The sequence below is a fragment of the Pipistrellus kuhlii genome, unplaced genomic scaffold (genome assembly GCF_014108245.1).
Source record: "Pipistrellus kuhlii isolate mPipKuh1 unplaced genomic scaffold, mPipKuh1.p scaffold_m20_p_16, whole genome shotgun sequence".
Classification (NCBI taxonomy): Eukaryota; Metazoa; Chordata; class Mammalia; order Chiroptera; family Vespertilionidae; genus Pipistrellus; species Pipistrellus kuhlii.
This window is the reverse complement of record NW_023425471.1, coordinates 16,142,685-16,160,081: the sequence shown is the minus strand read 5'-3', so window position 1 is coordinate 16,160,081 and position 17,397 is coordinate 16,142,685. Positions and strand designations below refer to the sequence as shown.

At 35.3% G+C, this 17,397-nt stretch overlaps 1 protein-coding gene across 4 annotated transcripts in view; it reads left to right on the top strand.

Moving 5' to 3' along the window:
* The window catches only part of DMD (dystrophin), a 1,962,662-nt gene that overhangs the window by 1,313,772 nt on the left and 631,493 nt on the right, over positions 1-17,397 (top strand). For all 4 annotated transcript variants that reach the window (XM_045582357.1, XM_045582356.1, XM_045582355.1 and 1 more), the window contains one exon: positions 7,280-7,397. In XM_045582357.1, coding sequence (XP_045438313.1) covers positions 7,280-7,397 — 118 coding nt within the window. The remainder of the gene's footprint in view (positions 1-7,279; positions 7,398-17,397) is intronic.

The window sequence follows — 17,397 nt, the reverse complement described above, 5'->3', positions numbered from 1 at the left end:
CTGGTCAGGGCTCATGCAGGAGGCAACCAATTGATGTGTTTATCTCACATCTATGTTTCTCTCTGCCTTTCCCCCTCTCTTACACTCCTTCTAAATATCAATGGAAAAATAGATGTGGGAGAGAATTAACAGCAACAACAAAAAGAATCTTGAACTAGCTCTATATGACTAATTTTTGCCTAAGGTATTTGATTCTTATTCTTATTCATTGATTTATGGCTTTAATCTCCCCAAGACTGGTTGATGTACATGTAATTATCTTCATTTTTACAGATGAATAAACCGAGCCTGATCCTATCTCTCTATATGCAACATGAATTGAACAGCTGTGCCAATTATTTTGATAACTCAAGTCTTAACATCTACTATTTGAAAACAGGAAAAGAGCATTTGGGGGCTTGAATTATACCAATTGATTGTGTACATGAATTTAATCGCCTCTAGATAATCGTTTATTTCTCCACTCTACTTGCCTTGTAGAGGTAGTGTCACTGAACAAAAAGATCTCTTACTCTGCCTCAGTATATTAATGACTGCAGTTGGCAATAAAAACCAAGGTTCTTGTCTCAGTACTTAAGTAAGTGACATATCTAAAGTGTTTTGAAAACATGAAAAGGTTGAATGCATTTTTAGCATAACCTTTAGTTTGCTTTCATTTTTTATTCTTGATGGTGTTAGTACAGTCCTTGTTAAATAACAACCAGCCTCATCTTTTCCTGGAAACAGCAGTACTATTTCAAGATCAATTTCCCAAAGAAAATACCACAAGCGTAATGCAATAGAAGCTATAAAACTTCATTGAAAGATTCACAAAATATGGCTTTCTAATATATTGATAATTCTTATTACCACTGATAATAATTTTTGAAGTTATATTTCTAGAGTTATCTCAGTTCTCTCTCATACTCTGAAAATTTATGTCACCCTTTTAGAGCAGAAATGTAAGGATTTAGCAAAATATTCTGAATGTTCACTTTTTTCCATAATTAAAAACAAAATCCCTCTCTACCCCACCCAATTTAATATAATATTACAAATGGGGCCAGAATATATATTTAATAATTCTCTGGACACATTTTATTTTTACAATCAATGGGGTTAAAATTATTTTATTCTTATGCAGTGGAGTTATTTTCTCCTGAAATAAAAGAATGTGTGAGGTTAAATTAAAAATATTTTTGCATGTTTTCATGCAAGCAAATTTAATCAAAGAAGGGATATATGATGTTTTTCTTTGATTATTGCAGTTTAGTTTTCCAGTCCTTTCTTCTAAATAACTTTTGATGCAAATGAGCAAGATTAGTATTTTTAAAATGCCACTTTTACTGGGGCATTCCTCTGTTCTAAAACCTCTAATGATTCCCTATTGTCTTCAACAGAATATTCTTATCCATTCATCTGATATTCAGAGCCCCAGTCTGCCTTCCCAACTTGATCACAGTCATCATAATTTTCTTCACTATAGAGCTGCCATCCTCACTGTTTCCTAAGCACTCTAGTGTACTCAGACCTCCCTACAGTGGGTTAAGCTCAATCTGTGTCCCAGAAACCCTTCTTTCTCATTGCTGGGCCATTATCAACTCTGTTCCTCCTCCAAGTTATAGTTCAGATTTCTAGTCCTTTATGGCATTTCCCCTGAGAATTCTCATATTAAAATTCCATTCTTCAGAATCTCGTTAGCACAGAGACTGCAGTCTATAAACTATTACATTTGTCATTTACACATTATCTTCTGTTATTGGCTAACTGCATGTGTGCATATGCATGGGCAAGCCTGAAGGTCATCTTCATTAATTGCTTTGGAAGTTCATTGAATTCATTGAGAAGGCATTAACATGCCACAAGCCACCTTCCCTACTATAGTGTATGGTGCATAGAATACCGCCAATAAATATTTCTTCCCATTTGATAGATCAGTGCTCAATTACCTATTAGCTCTATCTGGGATTTCTAAAGACTTTGGACAACATTTAGGATGCAAAATCAGGATGATCTGTACCAGAAAAGATAATATAGATAATTAATATCCTCAGTTATATTTCACTACTCATGTCATATAATATAACCTCCATTTTATTAATTTGGTTCACTTATAATTCAGTTTGCTGTCAAGATACTCTGATTAGACAAAAAAAAATTTACTTTGACCTGTTGAAGTTAGAATAATTCTAAAATGATGTTATTCAATATAGAACAAGAAATAAAAAATAAAAAATTTGAGCAGGAATAATTCCAAAATATGTATATTGTAAAATAACTTCAGTTTTCCCTTTCTGTTAAAATATATGTAAGGGGAAACAATTATATAACTTATTTTATTTGGATATGTTAACTGGTTTGTAGTGATTATTTCACAATGTATATAAAAATCAAAACATCAAGTTGTATACATTTTATGCATTTTTATTTGTCAATATGTATAGCATTACATATATAGGTATTTTATATATACACACAGAGACAATAAGAGAATGATAAGTGATAAATGTGGCAAAATTAAAAAACTGGTGTATGTAGGTGAAGGGTATGTGGGATTCTTTGACCACTCTTGCAGATTTTCTATAATTTTTAAATTACATAAGAATAAAATTCATGTTAAAAGTATTTTTAATGGATGAAGGACATAGTTAGAAGGTTTTTATGAAGAAACTAGAGGCCCGGTGCACGAAACTCATGCATGGGGGCGGGAGGTGTCCCATAGCCCAACTTGCACCTTCTTTCATCTGGGACCATTCAAGGGATGTCCGACTGCCCATTTAGGCCCGAGTGGGATTAGGCCTAAATGGGCAGTCGGACATCCCTCTCACAATCCAGGACTGCTGGCTCCCAACCACTTGCCTGCCTGCCTGACTGCTCCAACCTCTTCTACCTACCAGCCTGATCATCTACTAACCACTCCCCTGCCAAAATGATTGACACCTAACTGCTCCCCTGCCAGCCTGCTTGCCCCTGTCCTCTCCTGCTGACATGGTCATCCCCAACTACCCTCCCCTGCAGGTCTGGTCACCCCTAACTGCCCTCCCCTGCTGGTCCAGTAACCCCTAACTGGTACCCCCCTTTGCCAGCCTGGTCACCCCTAACTGCCCTCCCCTGCCAGCCTTGTTCCCCCCCAACTGCCCTCTCTTGCAGGCCTTGTCACTCCCAACTGTCCTCTCCTGCAAGTCTGGTCCCCCGCAACTGCCCTCCTCTGCCAGCCCGGTCACCCCTAACTGTCCTCCCCTACAGGCCTGATCACCCCCACCTGCCCTCCCTGCAGGCCTGTTCCCTCCCAACTGCCCTCCACTGCTGGCCTGATCACCCACAACTGCCCTCCCCTGCTGGCCATCTTGTGGTGCCCATCTTGTGTGTTGGAATGACAGTCAATTAGACCAGATTATCAACAGAAATGCTGGTAGAACATTCAGAGAAGTAGAAAAATTATGCCAAGCAAGAAATATCCAAGCCAATTTAAAATGTAAATGAAAATGAGGAAGTGGAGACCATAAAGATAACTTTGGATTTGGCCAATCTATAGAGAGAAGCAGCTAAATGCAAGAATAGAAGCCAGAATTAAGGTGCTCAGTGAGGCAGTTAAAAGCTAGACAGATTATTAGCATCTTCATAGGTAAAACTCTTTCAGTTACTAGAAAGGCTACAATAGAAGACCTTCCTAACTTAAGTGCTCATTTTCTTTCTTATATATATAAAATGGCTCTATCAACTATTTCACCTTGTCAGTCTTCCATGTTGTTAAAGTTGTAAATAAAAGAGTAATAAGGTTTACATTTTTACATTACATGTTTATTTATGCAATGTTAATTCATGTTTATTTCCTGATAATGGCAACAACTGAAATTCAACATAGGCTTTTGTTGCATGTGTAATTATGTAAAGATAGTTGATTTTTATGGAAACATATTAAAACTATAAGGAGTTAGTTGTTAAGGTTTTTATCTTAAGCATCTAAATATTTAATATTCAACTAAACATCCAGAGTTTTCTATTTGACTATTATTTAGTTAAAATTCTATTATAACAAATACAATAATAAAGTTTAATTCTTTCTAGGAACCTAAAATGACCTACTTATAGTATGTATGGCTTCATTGTTTAACTCTCTTTTTCATAGGATTGCTATTTATAACCACTTCCCTCAACCCTGGGGGGACTAAGTAGGATTAATGACTTCTGATTCATTTTGTTTTTGAAGTTTTTTTTTTCCCCTTCCATCTTTGCTCAGTTAGTGGAATCCATGATGAATTCTCATCTCCAAGGGGTAAGCTGTCTTTAGTAAAGTCCAGTAGCTGGCTTATGATTCCTTAGATTGATTCCTTTCTTCTCTTGTATTTGCTTCTTCCAGAATGATAGAATCCATTTAGACATGCTCAATTTTCATGCTTAGATGCAGTTAAGCATGTGATGCTTTTAGTTTTGTTCACTTAAGTTATATATTTAATGAATATCTGGGCTCATATCATAAAAATAAATAAGTATGATTAGCATTCTACTTGTTTAGCATGATAAATAGAGGTAACTAAAGCTAAAAAATAGAAGAGCACTAGAGGTCATATGATGATGAAGATGGGAGATGAAACATTGGTTTTGAGACAATAACCTCTGGATTGGAGACAGAGAACAGAATTTCATAGATGGATATTTGGGAGGTAGGTAGTTTGAATAATCTTTATATCTAAAGTACTCCTTCATCTGTGGGTGGCTCAATGAAGAGAGATGAAAGTCACTGTATTTGATAAATTATGGGATTATACAACTGTCAGGTAAAAAAAATGTAATAGCAAATAAATAGAATGCACTAAAAAAGAAAACTGAATAAAAAAGAAAATGTTTCCTCTCAATGAATGGATCTGTTATGTTCATTAGCATGAAGGTCTTTCAGGCATTTTTTTAAATAATAACTTAATGAAAACAATACTTGAATGTATGCCATATTAAAATCCTTCCCTTTGTTTCTGGGTGGGAAAATCAGAGGAGAAAATTCCCATTCTGCTCTACTGAGAAACCACTGTTTAATGAGTGTATGTTAATGTGTTATAAATTCTATAGCAATATACAGTATGTTTATTATTGTACCACTTACTTTTTGAAATGGATGTTTGTATGTGTTGACCAAAGAGCAGTATAAAGAGTTATGATTTCATTTTTAAATACTTTAGAAAAGCATAGTTTTATTGCAGTTGTGATTCTCAGATTTTTAAGGAGGCTGCTTCAAAGGATGTCATTAATAATCTTCTCAGGTGCTAACAATGCATGTGTCTGTCAGCAGAATTAGAGAATCACCTAGAGAACAGGTTTCACAATACTTTGAAACCTACTTTGTTCATTAGAGAGGAAAATGACTTGTTTTAAGTCTAAATTGACATGCTTGCTAATTCAGCAGTAAAAGCTATTCACTGTGGTCAGGTTTAATATTTAGAGCCTGGTAAGGTTAAGATTAATTGATAAGTTACTTCTACAACATACTTCTTAGACAAACTCAGTCACCTAAAAGAAGAAACAAGTATATAGCCCGCGTGTATCCAGAAGTGAGAAGCAAAGAATAGCCTGATTATCTCAGAGTGAATTAATATTAAATAAAAAATAACAAAGATAATCTTTATCATACAAAAATTTCCAGGTACCAAAAACATAAATTTTCATTTAAATTACACAAAATGTACATAAGAATTTTGATCATTACTATGCCCGTAACACCTAGAAGAGTGCCTAGCACTTGACATTTATAAAATGAAAGGATGAGTTAATAAATGGATGAATTTATATTTTTTGCTAGCTATGGGTATTTAGAGTTCTTTGTTAAATTTGAAGGGAAGATTTGACTTTATATGAGGTTTCTACATATATCTTTTTTTTAAATCTATCTAATGTATTAAACATTTAAGAGTTGGGAATTCCAAAGTACCTTTGCAGCTTGCTGTCACAGATGACCAGAGTTTAATATTCTAACCCTGGAAAACATCTTATTTCATAAAATCTATCTACTAATCTATGGATCCTACTTTTAAAATCGTTCAGTACTCTCCAACTGACTTATGCCACTTACTTCAATAGCTATATTTGGCAATTTGTTCCATAATTCAAACACCCTTTTGTGTAAAGAAAACATAAAAGTTAGAAACCTGAAAATTGGATTTTTCTTCCGAGCAATCACAGCTTACTAATGTGGAAAATTTGTTAAAAGTTAGCCCCCTCCAATTTTTCAATACAGAGAGGGGGAAATGCTCAAAATAGATGTGTGATGTTTTGATAAGTTCTTCCCATTGATTTTAATACTACTAAAAGCAATCGAGCTTAAATCACAAGACCCATCTTTCTATCTCTTCATCAAAGAAATACTACAGAACGATCAATAGTTGGCCTTTCTGAAAACTAAAATCCTTAGACAATCAGCAGCAGTCAAAGAATATAGTAGATAATTTAGTTCACAAACATTACTATGCATCACATTTTATCTTTTCACTTTCATCAACCTCACATGGTGGTAGGAAGAGTATTGAGTTTAAAACCATAAAGAATTCTGGCTTGGTTATTAATGTAATTATTAGGAAAATAAAAGTGAGAAAATGTGTGCAAAACATCTGTCACATAGTGGTTACAAGCTAACAGCAAATATTCATTATACTTCCAAAATAACATATATGAAGTTTTAGAACAAGGGCTATATCTTTTGTCCCCAAACTTCTTTGCAAATATCATTGGGTTTTTGGTCCTTTATTTAAAGAGAGTAAGATAACAGAGGTAATAGATAGAAACTTTGAGAAAGATATAGCTCACCTATATCATGTCATTTTATAGGTGAATAAACTCAGGTAAAAAGATATTAAATAAGTTATATCTTTTAAATCACTTCTGTGCTTTGTTCTGTTTCTCACATATACACCTTAATTTTTACACTGTGCAGAATTAAACTTCAAGTATAAATAACTATCTCTCTCTTAAATACATTGTCATAATTCAAAATTACATTTTTACTCATGGCACTCATATAATGGATTGAGTAAAACTAGGTACTCTGGAATGACTGTCTAAGCTCTTAAGGAGTGAACTAAATCTATAATCAAGATTTCATTTGAAATATTTTTTTCTATCTAAGAATGTAATACATTTCTTGCTTAAATTTTCTCTATAAAGCTTTACATGTTAGGGATTTATATCTAGTAACATCTTTTTTATTTCTAAAAAGTGCTTTGGTTGGTTTGAAAATCACACTTTACTTTATATCACATCAAAGGAATATACAAGGCTATAGAACCTCAATATTAAGGTCTATTTGTTCCTTTAGGCCACCCTGCAGGATTTGGAACAGAGGCGCCCCCAGTTGGAAGAACTCATTACTGCTGCCCAGAATTTGAAAAACAAGACCAGCAATCAAGAGGCTAGAACAGTCATTACTGATCGAAGTAAGTCTTTTAACAGGCAGTGAAACTTAAGGAAAGATAATGTAAAAAGTTTCAATAATGATTTAATTTCATGTGCCTTCATCACATTTATAAAAAGAGTGTCAAAAGTTGTAAATTATAACTAGTATACTAAGATTTTCAGTCTATAGTGTTATCTTTCAGTAACAATAAAATTTCATGGAATAGAGGACATATAAGCTTGGTCAATGCAGACTTAAACAGTTGCAAAGTGTGGAGTGGTGGGAAAGCTGGTGTGACAGAACATTTGCTGCTCAGCCATCATCATAGATGATGTATCAGGGGTGGTGCCCATGGAGATGCCAATCTCTCCCTCACAGTATTGGTTGTTGGTCCAAGTAGGCAGTTGCTTCCTGGACCATATTTTTTCCCATCTGCTGTGGCCCTTTCAGATATGTAGGGCTCTTTGTAACTTTGATATACTCATTGTGCAATATAAGAAATCGCTGTGCTGCTCCTTATGGGGTGGGTGGCAACTTTGGGAAGCTGTTTAAGGCCCAAAACGACTCTGCATGGGATCAGGAAGAGGGTTTGAAAGAATAGTAGGGGTCTTAGAACAGGCCTAGGCTTTTGAAACTCAAAAACCAAGAATTTGCTGCTCTGTAGTTTTATCATCTACATTCTGTTTTGTCAACATTTCCCTCAGGAAGTGGAAGCCAATGCCTAGCTACCTTCTAAGTAGCAGTCTGTATGTGGTGTGTGTGTGTGTGTGTGTGTGTGTGTGTGTGTGTGTGTGAGAGAGAGAGAGAGAGAGAGAGAGAGAGAGAGAGAGAGAGAGAGAGAGAGATCCTTGCAAAATCCTGTCAGCTAAATTTCATAATCCCCATTTTAGAGGTAGGAAAAAGTTTCTGAGAAAAGTTAATCAAATTGCTCAAGCTTACAAAATAAGCAAATAATAGAGCTTAGAATTTGCAAATATTTCTTTGTGACTTGTAAATCTATGTTCCTCCTTGCCTACCACTTCCTATTTTGTTTTGTTGTTTTTGTCAATGACCTCAATCACTAGTACTAGGATTAAATACTCTTTCGATCTGCAATTATGTATGTTTTTATTCATTTCCTAAAGATATTTCCTTTTTCAGTGGCAGTGATTGTTCATTAAAATAGACATTTCTTGATTTTGACATTTTAACTCTATAGTTGCTCAAACAGTGGATTTGGATATATGCTAATGTATTAGTTTGGTAGTGCTAGCAACTGTAGCAGGTAAGCTCCTGTATCAGTCCAAAGTAAGCAGCCTTCTATGCAGTCTTTCAAGGACCCATGTTCCCTCCAGCTTTTGCATCCAAAACATCAGAGTCCTATGCATTTAATGGGCAGAGGAGGAATGGGTATTACAGTAATTTATTATAATTCAGGCTTGGAAGTACACAATAATTCTATTCATAGTGTATTCGCTGAACCTTGTTAAATAGCCACATCAAGGGAAGCAAGAAAAATTGTCCAATGTCAAACCCAAGAAGAAGAACAACTAGTTTGGTAAGGAACTAGTCAGTCTCTTCCATAGCTAATTTGAATAGGAAGAATGCACTTAAGTTCTATAGTTCCATGTAAGTTACAGGGTAGAATTTCTATAACCAGCAAGATAAGAGAAAAATTACCTTTTGATGACCAACATAGATAGCTGTTCAATTGATGTAGAAGAGTGTTCTTCCTTCAAACTGGAATCATGAAGCTTATCCACCAGCTTGCAACACGCTGGTCCCAAAAAAAATATATCTTACTATGAGTCTGAATTCTTATTACAGTTACACAGTTAAGCGATCTGTTTCTTACCTGAGAAATATGTCCATATTTGACAAAGATGTCTACAAATTGAATCGTCTGTATCCATGGCAGGCAAACTGCGGCTTTCGAGCCACACATGGCTATTTGGCCTCTAGAGTGTGGCTCTTCCACAAAATACCATGGCCTGGGCGAATCTATTTTGAATAAGTAGAGTTAGAAGAAGTTTAAGTTAAAAAAAAGTTGGCTCTCAAAAGAAATTTCAATTGCTGTACTATTGATATTTGGCTCTGTTGACTAATGAGTTCGCCAACCACTGATCTATTTATATAAAACCCTAATTTGCAAATAGACTGAACAGCAGAACAACCAAACAATGGCACCACCAAACAACTGTTTGCTATGATGTGTGCTGACCACCAGGGGGCATGCACAGAACATGGCAGGTGTTGGCAGCAGGCGGCAGAGCATGGAATATAGCAGATGTCGGCCATGGTGGGATGGTGGAGCAGGTGAGCAGGGGCGCCAGACTAAGGCAAGGTGCTGGTCAGTCATTGAGGCAAGCCTCTGGTGGTTACTAAAAATTATTTGCTCCTGCACACCGCAGTCCCACCTGGCACTCACACCTGCTGCCGGCACCAGCCCGACTTGCACTCACTGCTGGCACCAGAGCCGCCACTTGCACCCACTACATGTGCCCAGCACTGGCCCTGATCTCTTGGTGCCATAAATGGGTGCAAGCAGTGGCTGCTGGCCCAATCACCCCTCAGGGCTTCTCTACCTGCTCCTGCTCCTAAGGGAAAATCAGGTAGCAGCTGTGGCTCACACTACTGATGGCACTGGCCCTGCTCGCACCTGCTGCTGGCACCAGCCCCAATCGTTCTATGCCCTCAGTGCATTGGGGTGGCGGCAGGAGCAGGGCTGCCAGCAGACAGGGAACTAAGGGCTGCAGTAGGAGGGGCCGGGCGGGGGCAGAGATGGTGGGCCAAGACCTGCCCCTGTGCCCACCACAGCCTCGTGGCCCACAGTTTTTTTCAAGGTGCACGAATTTGTGCACTGGGCCCCTAATATAAGTGTATAGAAAGTCATTTGTTATTTTACCAATGAAAAATAACCACTTTTTCCCTAAGAAGAAAATAACACTAATTTATTTTGCAGTATCCATTCAACATTGTGTAAACATTTTTTTATTTTCTTTGCAATCTTTTTTTGATATTGTATTTAATTCTTTATGATGTGAATTAGAATTGAGTGACTATAGCATAGGTTTGTATCTTTCTGCTAATATCTAGTGATATGAATAGTTCTGCTTTTCTAAGCTTTTTGTCTTTTAGGAATGAATATCTTTATAAATATTTGCAGCACAGAGGGAAGATTCCAATACAAATGGTCCAAAGTGCATTTTTTAAAAAGCAGTGTTTGCTGAGACATGTCATGTTGCTTATTAAGAGCCTAAGACAGAATCTTAATTCAAGATATGCCTGGAGCCTCTAGTACTGGTACCAGGATAATTCTGACAAGATATGTTTATCTAAACAATGGCATTTGCAGCCCTGCTAAGCTTTGGTTTATCTCTCCATTTGAAATCTATGAAATGGGATAGAAATTCAATACTCATAAAGTTTCAATCATGTTCAAAATATAATTTTAAATATAGATTTAGGTTTTGGGGAATGAGCAGAAATAAAATACTTGCTCATAAAATTGTATTTTCTTATTTGAAGATGTCAGTACTCCTTTTTTACTGCCCTGAAACTTTTAGAATACTTAAAAAGGAATCAGCTAAATAAAGAAAAGTATTCAATAAGTGTATAATATTATATTGCAACATTTTCCCCTCCTCAGTAAATTCCAGTTCATAACTTTGAACAGTTGGAAAAATCTATACATGGTTATTACATTCTGTCAAGATAAAAGTGTAGCAAAAAGTAATTCCTCTATACTAGTAATAGCTCTGCTACTATCTCAAGTAATGGGTCTATGAAATGGCAACACATTTCACTGTACAAACTATTTCCATGGTATCTGTTGTTTTTAGGTGATTATGTTTATGGAAATAATGTAATAATCTCGATGAGAAAGTAAGTTTCATTTTAAATGCATTCAAATGAGAAGTTCTCCATGTTGTTTCTGATGTTCAGACAGCTCATTTCCCTTCAATTCTTTGCTTGCTTAAATGTGTCAACCATTCCTGGTTTTGGTTCCCCTATTAGAGAGTTGCTTATTTTAGAATAAATGGAGTCAACCACTTATAAATTTCCTTCTTTTGACATCTAGTACTTACTGTCAACCTGTTATAAATATAAGCAGCTCTCAAAATTTACATCTACCAGAATGCATATGGCAACCAAAGAATTCAGTTCAGTAAACAGTTTAATGTTTACTCTGTGCTAGTTAATATCAGAGGTGATGGAGGGAATATCAGGAAGAATAAGATTCAGTTTTTGCCATAAAACTCAAAATAAAATGTTTTTGAACAAGTATATTCGAGCAAAGTAGTCTAGGATAGGTACTTCAGTAGATCAGTATAACAAAAAGTTGAGAGCAAGAGGAGGGGAGATTGACTCTGAAAGAGGGGGTCCTAGAATGCTTCCAGGAGTTGTTTAAATTTAATATGGTCATAAATAAGGTTTTAAAAAGCAGAAAGAGGCTGGATAAGGAAGGATATTTCAGAAAAGGATGGCAGGAAGATATATAATTAGATTTAGGTTAGTATTGGTATGATGGATATATTTGTAGGAGAGGGAGGAAGGGAGGGAGGGAGGGAGGGAGGGAGGGAGGGAGAGAGAGAGAGAGAGAGAGAGAGAGAGAGAGAGGGAGAATTTTGGTTTTGGGGGACATGGAATAAATGGAGTCAGTGAGACCATTTAGGAGGTAAGAAAGCTAAGCTAGAACAATAGCAGTGGAGATAAAAGAAAGAACTAAATTAAATATGTGTTGGAGTTAGCATTAACATGATTTGGACATTGACTGGAAGTATGGAATTGAAGATCAAAGAGAGAACTTACCTCTGAAGATTTTGACATTCAGTGGTTTTTGAGATAGTGACATCATAACCAGAGACAAATACAGTACAAGGAGTTGATTATGCATGATTAAATGTGCTTAAGGTACAGCCAGTGACCATAATGAGAATTGATTGAAAACACAAGTAAAATTTCTGGAGTAAAGTTACCTCCACACAAATTGGGAAGCTACCTAGAGTAGATGACTTTGCACAGACAGGGTGCCAATTGAAAAGAAAAATAGACATGAGGAAGCGACTGGAATGTGGCTTACATTTAAGAAACATAAGAAAAATTAGCACTACTCTTCCCAGTGGCAACTTACAATATAGATACATTTAGACAGACACACAATGAACAATGAGTGTATAGCAGTGGTTCTCAACTTTTCTAATGCTGTGACTCTTTAATACAATTCCTCATGTTGTAGTGACCCCCAACCATAACATTATTTTTGTTGCTACTTCATAACTGTAATTTTGCTACTGTTATGAATCATAATGTAAATATCTGTGTTTTCGCAACCCACAGGTTGAGAACCGCTGCTGTAGAGCTTAAGACCATCGGAAAACACAGATATTTACATTATGATTCATAACAGTAGCAAAGTTACAGTTGTGAAGTAGCAACAAAAATAATGTTATGGTTGGGGGTCACCACAACATGAAAAACTATATTAAAGTGTCACGGCGTTAGAAAGGTTGAGAACCACTGGTGCATAGGATTGTACTATATTTTTCCTGTATCTTCTGTGCAACCAGTCTAATAAGTTTCTTCCTCATTCATAGTGATACTTGAATATAATAAGGAGGTGCAGAAACCCTTTAGCTGAGAGTTAAAAGACTGCTGTACTTGTATATATCAGATTTCTGACTCAACCCTCATTATTCTAGGACAAATAGTCATTGCCATTTGCCATGTAGGTTTAATGAACCCATTTGCTGTTTATTTTTATATGCTTAAGTTATTTTTCAACTACTTCACAGAGTAAGAATAAAGAGATAGAAAAAAAACAACTTTATTAGAAATTTTAATAAGAATTAAATACAATGAACTTCTATGTATCAAATCAAGTTTGGTGCACAAACATCATAAATGCTTAGTGTTCCACATCATTTTAGCAAAAAAAATGTGGTTTAAGTTCTTCAAGGAAAATATTAAGTGATGAAGTATAATACTTCCTGTTAAATAACTGACTAGATTAAAATACCATATTTTCTCTATCCTTAGAAATATATTGTTAGCACATCAACCCTTATGTTTGGGGAAAATTCATCTAGGTTATTATCATTTGAAGAATCACAGTCTAAGATTTCACCCATATGATCAATTCACCATCATCATTAGAGTTCAAATTACTGGTTTCTGTCTCTTTGCATTTATCTTCCATTATGTTAATAATTGTGAATTGTCTTCCTCTAGCAATTTTCTTATATTTGACATTATGAGAATAAAATGGAAAGAATATTCAACTGTGTTCAATGAAAGCTAAAAGCAGACTCCAAAAATGGTGTCTCCAATATTATTTTATATCTTCTTTAAATATGATGCAATGTTTTGGGCAATGTAATGATAAAACTAAAGGATGAAGATATTTTTCCATTATTGTATCATCCTTCTAAACAATTTCATTACTTTTTCATTTAGTAATAATTGTTGTATACTTAAGATAATTTGAGTAATGATGAAATAGCAAAATATTTCCAAATATAGATACAGATATCATCAAGACAACTCAGTGTACCTTAGACTTATAAAAGTGTTCAGCAGACCCACATTTAATAATTGAAAAATAAAATGAATTGTATTTTATTTAAAGAATTAGTAAATATCCTTTATCTTTGATAGACAATGAGGAAAAATAAAAGTCACAAAATACATTTTTCTTTCAAAAAAGAAACTAAAAAATTAAATTTTGGTGCAGTGGACCTTGATAGTAAGTCAAAGATTAAACAAAATATCACTTATCTGATCCTACTACAAAATTAAAAATTTTATTACTCAGTATTTTCCACATACATTTATAGTCATACTAGTGGCCTGTTGGAGGAAGATTCCGGCAATAGGGCTTTCTGCTATGGTCGCTGCCCTGCCTGCTTCCCTCCCTTTTCCCCGCCCCTCTTTCTTTCTTCCCTTCTCCACAGCCCTGCTTGCTTGCTTGGCTCCCTTCTGCAGCTCTTGGCTTCTTTCTATGCTGTCTTCCATCTTTGCTCTGTCCTGGATATGCAAATTAACTGTCATCTTGGTTGGGTTAATTTGCATACTCACCCTGATGGTGGGTGTGGCTTGTGGGCTTAGCAAAGGTATGGTCAATTTGCATGTTTCTCTTTTATTAGGTAGGATGCTGCATAAACACGTTTTGGTCAACAATGGACTGCATATACAACTGTGATCCTGTACAATTACAATGGGCTGAAAACTGCCTATTGTCTAATGACATCATAATCATTGTAATTTGTAGAATAACACACTAGTCACATGTTTGTGGTGATGCTGACCATTTAGCTGACCATTATATAAAAGTATAGTGCATGCAACTAACTACAGTATATAATACTTGATAATGGTGATAAACTATGTAATAGTTTATGTATTTATAATATTATACTTTTTATTGTTACTCTAGAGCACATGTGTCAAACACAAGGCCCGCGGGCCAAATCTGTCCCGCCAGGCCTTGCAATGTGGCCCGCACCGCGCTGTCATCACTGCACTCCGCTGCGTTTCCATCACAATGACAGTTTATGACTTCAGTAAACCATTCAGCCCGCGATTTAGGCTGGATTTTAGATTTTGGCCCCTTCTCTGATTGAGTTCGACACCCCTACTCTAGAGTATACTTTCTATTTATAAAGAAGTTTACTATAAAATGGTATGTCATGTTATGCTAGCAGCAATGTCATATATTATGTGTTCACCAAATCTCTATACTATCTATTAATACATTTGTGTAAGTACCCTCTATGATGTCTGTACAATGACAAAGTCACATAATAGTGCATTTCTCATAGCATATCCCCATTGTTAAGTGGTACATGACTGTCTATATTAGATGTAAACATATAGATATATAGATATATGAGAGAGAGAGAGAGAGAGAGAGAGAGAGAGAGAGAGAGAGAGAGAGAGAGAAGATTTTTAAGAAATTGGCTCATGTATTGTAGTTGTAAGGGACTTGCAATTCTGAAATCTTCAGGGCAGGCTAGAATTATAATCAGGGAACAGTTGATGCTGCAGTCTTGAGTCCAAAGGTAGTCTGAAGGCAGAATTTCTTCCTCTTCTGGGGACCTTATTATTTTATTGTTTTTTTTTTTCCTTTTTATTGAATTTATAAGGGTGACACTAGGTAACAAAATTATCAGGTGCACAATTCCATAACACATTATCTGTGTACTGTATTGTGTGTTCATCACTCCAAGTCAAGTCTACTTCCATCACCATTTACTCCTTACCCTCTTTTACATCCTCCCAGAAATCACCACACTGTTGTCCCTGTTCATGAGGGTTTTTTTTTTCCTTTTTGTTCAATCCCTCTATCCCCCACCCAGCCCCATAACCCCAGACCTGACAACTGTCAGCCTGTTCTCTATCTATGAGTCTCTATTTTGCTTCTTAGTATATTTTGTTCATTAGAGTCTACATATGAGTGAAATCATATGGCACTTGTCTTTCTCTAACTGGCTTATTTCACTGAGCATAATGTTCTTCAGGTCCATCCTTGCCTTCGCAAAAGGTAAGATGTCCTTCTTTTTTATTGCCAAGTAGTATTCCATTGTGTAAATGTACCCAGCTTTTTTATCCACTCATCTACTGATGAACACTTGGGCTGCTTTCATATCTTGGCTAATGTAAATATGCTGCAGTGAGCATAGGTGTACATAATTCTTTTGAATCAGTGGTTTTGGTTTCTTTGGATAAATTCCAGAAATGGAATTGCTGGGTCATAAAGCAATTCTATTTTTTTTTTTTTATGTAACTGCATACTATTTTCCATGGGGTCTCAGTTTTACATCTTGAGATGTTCAACTGATTATATGAGGTACACTCACATTATGGAGGCTAATCTGCTTTACTCAAAGTCTACCATCTTAAATGTTAATCACATCTTAGACATACCTTTACAACATTTACAGCAGTACTAAACAACATAGCCTAATTTTCTAACCAAGTTGACACATAAAAGTAGCCATCACAGTGAGGTTCATAGTGGCTTGTGTTTCTTCAGATATAAATTTCACACTTTTTTATATTTTAATTAGCATCCAGTTAATATAGTAGCTGGAAATATACATGAAATAATATAAATGATCTTTAAAATCATAATGAATTTCAGAGCTCCATCAGAGTAATTATAACTTGTACATTTAAAAATTACTTACAAAAATAAATTTAGATTTTTTACTTTATAGAATTTTACTTATGTTTTGTTAAATTAGCACTAAATATATATCATGAAATAATTCTGATATAATGTATATCACTCTTTAATTATATAAGAAGATTAAGTCAAGTCATATTTGAATGAGATTTAACATCTAAATTAGCTGTCATGATTATATTCAAGTGTTAATTTTTCATGTGAGTTGTAATAAGAAAAATTTACTTTATTCAAAGTGACATAGCTACAATTATCAACATAAATAGTCCTTATTACAAATCTCTTATGTTTTCATTTTGTTTCTTTTAAGGGAAAGATGTGGATTAGCAAATGTTCTACTCATCTACTTTAAAACCAAAATAATGGATATAACTATTAAATAAACCAATTAATGAAAAAGATTGTTTTGTTATGATAGAATAAAGATAGTAATTAATAAATATAATGAATATCGCGTTCTAACAAAGTAAGCTGATAAGACACATACAAAAGACACAGGGGAAATTCCAGTTTTTCATAGGCTAGCATTTACTTTATCCTCATTCAAGGATATGTTTTTATTGATTTTAAAGTGAGAGAGAAACATTAATGTGAGAAACATCAATCAGTTGCCTCCCATTCACACCTGCCACCTAGGTATGTGCCTTAATCAGAAATTGAACCCAAAACCTTTTTGGTGTATGGGACAATGCTCCAACCAACTGAGAAACAACCAACTGAGCTAGGCTAGCATGTTTATCTTATGACCTAATGGGACAATGCAAGTAGAGCTGAATACCTGTTATATTTTGATTCTAAGCATAAAGAAGACTAGGGCTTCCTCCTGGTGATACCATGCAGTTTAGATGAAGCTAAGCCAAGGGTTAGATATGTG